Here is a 6049-nt window from a genome sequence, read left to right as displayed (position 1 = left end):
AATAAAAATAAACACAAAACTCGCACCCCCCCTAGGTTAATTTTTTTTATTCTGATTTTAAAAAATCAAGAAAAACAAAAAAAATTACCTATACTGTACTTGCATCTGTATGGCTAGCCAATAAGGGGATTTTTTTCTCCGAAGCAAACGGTGGCCAAATTAGGCAAATGAACAAGTGATCTTAGGGTTTTGGATGTTCTTAGTGCAATGGCGAAGTTGGTTTGAGCCCAAAGTGCTCTGATTGTTGGAAATCGTGAATATCTTCTAAAAAGGCGAATAGGGTCTTCAGATTTGGAGCTCTTATACCATGTTAGAATTCATGATTGTTGAATTCCCACAAGCCCAGATAATCATCTGCAAGAATACATGTTACATACAAAAGAGAAATTGCACAACAAATGAGAATATTGAAGACAATAACAAGAACTAAATGCTTGATTTAATATTGCTTTATTTACAATGAAAGATATGTCATCCTTATAAAGAAATCTAATTCTAAAGATAGAAACCCTAAAAAGAAATTAATAATTAATAATTAATTAATTATTAATATACCTAAGGGATGCATGCATATTAAATGATTATTAAATTCTTAAAAAGCTTCCTAAATTTAGCTTAATTGAAAAAATAAAAAGGTGACTTAATTAATTAATCAATATGATTAAATTAATTATTAAGTAAATAAAACCTTTTACTCTAACATAATCATGTAATATAGTTATATCCTTATGCAACCTTGATTTTTTGTCATTGCAAACATGTTGAATTTGGTTGCTTATGCTCATGGATTTGTTTTCTAAACTTTGGATGTGTTGAAGAGTAAAGCGAGGCTTACTTTGAACTACAAGGTGGTGACTTTGTATTGACTTTATAGCAAGTCAAGCCTCTAACAAGGAGAAGTTTGTAGATATACATATCATAGATGTTGATGTAGTAATGTAGTGTCTAGATACAAAAGTGTTGATGTAGTAATGTAGTGTCTAGATACAAAAAGTGTAACTTTAGAATGCTTGAGTCTACCGATCTCTCAATGTTATGCTTATAATTGATCTTGATTTTGATGGTGGTAATGAAATAAGAAATTCCTACAAATCTAAATCTGTAATCGCTGAATTTAAAATATTTGACTCTTAAAATGACAAGAAAATTTTAAAAAATTGACTCTTAAAATGACAAGAAAATAGTCATATTGTGAAAAATTAATTTAAAATGTGAATTATATATTTTGAAAGAGGAAGGGTATGCCAACACTTTTGAGTACCACACATGGACGCGTCTATTCTAGCTCCCAAAAGACAGTACGGATTGACTAACACACATGTTAGTTGCACGTTTTACATCGTCGATTTTGCAGTTAACGGTTGCGATTAACTACCCTGTCACTAACACGATGTACGACAGATATGTTTTGGAGCTAGAATAGCCACGGCCACCACACATCATTATCCTAAAAGAAAATAATACAATATTTAAAGTTTAGATTTATAAGAGTTAAAAAGATATGAAAAATGATTTAGCGATATGATTTGATGAAGGAGTTGTTAAATTTACCATAGAATAATATGCAAAATTTTCCTCTTACAACTAACAAGAAGATGATGTCATGTCATGCGAAAGGGCATTTGATTAAATAACAAAGTCCATGTTATAGACAGTATGCCATATTGGATAAATCATAATAGAGGATATCATGCTCCGGGAAAAAGGGTTACAGTCTCTTAGTTAAAGCAAGTTACTGCAAGCTTGAAACATATGCATAAGGTTTTTCTCTGCCATGATGAAAACTCCTTTAGACTCTACAGTAAAGGATTTCTTGCAGTATAGCGCCTGCTATTTGATTTGAGGGAAATGTAACTTTATCCTTGCAATCAGCTTAGAAATTGCGAAAATGGTGTTCAAATTTGGCAACAGAAAACGAAAGTACTTCCGAAGACTGATATTACCAGTGGCAAAATCATTGCCATTCATATTATACCACTTTTGATGATGCGCTTTCACAAGGTAAAGCCTTTAGCTTATCTTCAACTATTGCAGACCTTCAATGGGAAGAATGTGCTTTCTCAGGTTAAACAATTCCACAATGTCATTACTCACAGGGTATTTGCTAAACCGACTACTTTTCGGAATAAACTAATCAATATGTATGTCAAGTGCGATAATTTAGTGGATGCCCGTAAACTGTTTGACGGAATGACAGAACGAGATGTCTCCTCGTGGAATACCATAATTGCAGGTTACAAAAGACATGGCTGTCCTCACGAGACATTGACACTGTTGTATGAAATGCAACAAACAGGTGTCAAACCTGATCAGTTTACCTTTGCTACCATACTACCGGCCTGTGCCAAATTAAGAGCGCTGGAACAGGGTATAGACATCCATCAGAACATAGTGGAAAGGGGGTTTTTGTCAGATGTAGTAATTGCAAGTGCCCTGGTAGACATGTATGCAAAATGCGGAAACATTCGCAAGGCACGTCAGTTGTTCGACAAAATGCCTGGAAGAAATGTAATATCATGGAATGCGATGATTGTAGGATATACACAAAATGGTCTTTTTGATGAAGCTTCAAGGCTTTTTAACGAAATGCCTCAACCAGACATTATTTCATGGAATGCCATGATTGCAGGATATGCACAAAATGGGTTTGCTGAAAAAGCCTATGAGACATTTAAGAATATGGAATTGGCAGGTTTAGAGCCAAACTCCACAACCTTTGTCAGCATCATCCCAGCCTGTGCTAAGATGGGAGCTTTGGAACATGGTATGGACATCCATCAAAGGGTTATCGAAGGTGGATTTTTGTCAGATGCGATAGTTGCTAATGCCCTGATAGACATGTACGCAAAATGTGGAAGCGTGCACAAGGCACGCCAGCTTTTTGACAAAATGCCTCAAAGGGATGTAGTGTCATGGACTGAAGTCATTGCAGGATATGCACAAAATGGACATGTTGAAAAAGCCTTGGAAACTTTTAAGCAAATGCGATTGGCTGGTGTAAAACCAGATTCCACAACGTTTGCCAGCGTTCTCTCTGCCTGTGCCAAAATAAAAGCTTTAGAACAGGGTATGGACATCCATCAACGCATAATCGAAAATGGATTATTATCAGATGTAGTAGTTGGGAATGCCCTGATAGACATGTATGCAAAATGTGGAAGGATACAAAAGGCACATGAACTGTTTGATGAAATTCCTCGGCAAGATGTGTTCTCATGGAATGCACTGATTTCAGTATATGCACAAAGTGGTGTTCTTGACCAAGGTTTACGACTTTTAAAAAACATGCCTCACCCAGATGTAGTCTCATGGAATGCCATGGTTGCAGGATATACACAAAATGGGTTTGCTGAAAAGGCCTTGGAAACATTTGATCAAATGCAATTGACTGGCTTAAAGCCAAACTCCGCAACCTTTGTCAGCATCCTCCCAGCCTGTGCTAAAATGGGAGCTTTAGAACAGGGCATCCACATCCATCAAACCATCATTGAAAGTGGACTTCTTGCAGATGTCAAAATTGTGAACGCCCTCATAGACATGTATGCAAAATGTGGAAGCATACACAAGGCACGTGAATTGTTTGACAGAATGCCCCACAGAAATGTGGTTTCATGGACTGCAATGATCGTAGGATATGCACAAAATGGCTTTTGCAAGGATGCTCTCAAAATCTTTGAACTAATGAAGCACTCTGGAACATACCTTGACAATGTAAGCTTTGCTTGTGTTTTATTTGCCTGCAGCCATGCAGGCTTAGTTGATGAGGGATGTGAATACTTCAATTGCATGATTGATTCTTATTGCAATATGCCTATGATTGATCATTATGTGTGCATGGTTGACCTTCTTGGCCGTGCTGGCTTTCTTGAGGAATCCCTAAACTTTATTATCAAAATGCCAATTAAACCTATGGTGGTTGTGTGGATGTGTTTACTTGGTGCCTGTAGATTACATAAGAATATAGGGTTAGGAACATGTATGGCAACTCTACTCCTTGAGATGGATCCTAAAAATGCTCCAACTCATGTTCTACTGTCAAACATGTATGCAGAAGTGGGTAGGTGGGGTGAGGTTCAAAAGGTAAGGAGATTGATGAAAGATAGAAGAATTGAAAAGATACCTGGTTGCAGTTGGATTGAAGGTCATAAAATGGTACATGCTTTTTGTGTAGGAGATAGATCACATCCACAGACACAGGAGATCTATGCAACGATAGAGAAACTGTCTTGGAAGATGAAGGAAGCAGGACACATTCCAGATTCGAGACATGTACTGAATGATGTGGAGGAGGAGGAAAAAGAATTATTCCTCTGGCACCATAGTGAGAAGTTGGCAATTGCATTTGGATTGTTAAACACACCACCTGGAACAACTATTAGAATTGTCAAGAACCTTCGAGTATGCGTTGATTGCCACACTGCAGCTAAGTTTATCTCCAAGATTGTTGTTAGACAAATTGTTGTAAGAGATGCAAACCGGTTCCATCATTTCAAACAAGGGCAATGCTCTTGTGGAGATTATTGGTGATGCTAAGTGAACATGCCCATAAATATAGGCTTGCCTTATAAGATGCACCATGTTAGCCTTGCATGAGAAAGAAGGAATCAGGTTTTATTTTCGGTTTCGCAGAAGTTATTTTTTCTAAGTGTTTGGAGATCTAGACCATGCCCTTGACTTCAGAAAATCAGATGTATAGTATGCAATGCGCATATATTGATGGCCTATTTGTTAAAGCCCTGTTTTATGATACCATGGAGGTGTCACAACATCGAACTAATTTTTCAGGAATCCTGCACAACTCTGGAAAGATGCTTAACCTTAACCAGGAGGTAGTGTGAAAAAGGACTTACATTCTTTAAAATTCTTAAAAGTTGTTTACTACAACATTGTCATTTCATATTGTCCTTTCCTGATCTTTTTTCCTTGATGAATTGTATCTTCTCGTGAGAATGCCAGGTCTGTCATTCGGGATTAAATTACTCATACCAGTTTATGTATAAATGGATTTCTGATATTTGTCTCATCTATGATAGAAATGAAGATAATAACATTAATTGATACAATTAGTTATTTGTTTATGGTTGGTTGTAGATTTCAATTGAGGATGTAAATCTATATATATGACAAAATGTAAAAGAATGAATACAACAAAATCATTTAAGTTTGATATTCTTTGTCTATTATGTAGTTTTCAGTTTCATTATTGTTCTATGTTCCTTTATTTGGTATCAGAGCATGGGTGAATGGAGATTGGTGAAAGTTGGAGCTGCTGCCAGTGAAAAAAGATTCTAGAAGCATTGTTGGAGGAGGAGTAGATTCAGTTGTTAAGTTGTTGATCGAAGGCAAAGGATGTTGAACACACCACAAAACTGAGAGGGGGATTATACTGCGATTGCAAAACATAAAAGCACAAAGCACATTCAACACATGAACACTAGATTTACATGGAAAACACTATAAAGGAAAAACCATGATGGGAATCACACTCACAATATAATAAAATTGATTACAAGGTTTTAGGCTCACTGCTAAGGAGCAATATGCACTTGACGAACTTGCAATGCTAAGACCCACAACTTATGGCAAGATACAAAGAGACTTGCGTAAGTGAGACACACTATCTTAGGGCAAGATACAAAAGTCTACCAACAAACTCGCTATCTATCGATAGACCAGAGGAATGGCAAATATTGAAATGAAGAAGATCTCTTGATCATGAAATCGACCTTGAATCTTGGTGTCAAGTGACCAATATCATGACAAGCACATTTGATCATAAATACTATCTATGATCATTGTCGCTCTAAAGATACTACTATCAAAGCACTTCTCAACTGACTTTTGCACATCACCAACACCAAATCTGCTTGAATATTAATCTCATCCACTTCACAAATTATTTATGCTCATTCTATACATCAACACATATAACCATACATTCTTATACAAAGTTTTTTTATCAAAACGCTCAATTAGGTTGGCCAAAGACAAAATAAGCAATATTACATAAATTAGGCTATTTGGACCTAAAACAATCACTCTAGTCCTC

General features: G+C 36.3%; 1 protein-coding gene across 1 annotated transcript; it reads left to right on the top strand.

The window, feature by feature from the left end:
- The first annotated feature begins 1607 nt into the window (after positions 1-1607).
- Positions 1608-5022, top strand: LOC131071112 (pentatricopeptide repeat-containing protein At2g13600). Its single transcript, XM_058006821.2, has one exon. The coding sequence runs from the start codon at positions 1984-1986 to the stop codon at positions 4525-4527; it is 2544 nt and encodes an 847-aa protein (XP_057862804.2). The 5' UTR covers positions 1608-1983; the 3' UTR covers positions 4528-5022.
- Positions 5023-6049: the final 1027 nt, after the last annotated feature.

This window comes from Cryptomeria japonica, chromosome 11 (genome assembly GCF_030272615.1).
Source record: "Cryptomeria japonica chromosome 11, Sugi_1.0, whole genome shotgun sequence".
Taxonomy (NCBI): Eukaryota; Viridiplantae; Streptophyta; class Pinopsida; order Cupressales; family Cupressaceae; genus Cryptomeria; species Cryptomeria japonica.
This window is presented reverse-complemented; position numbering and strand designations above follow the sequence as displayed.

What these genes read in the sequence shown, in the direction of transcription:
- LOC131071112 (XM_058006821.2), top strand. Translation starts at nt 1,984, where the DNA reads ATGATGCGCTTTCACAAGGTAAAGCCTTTAGCTTATCTTCAACTATTG.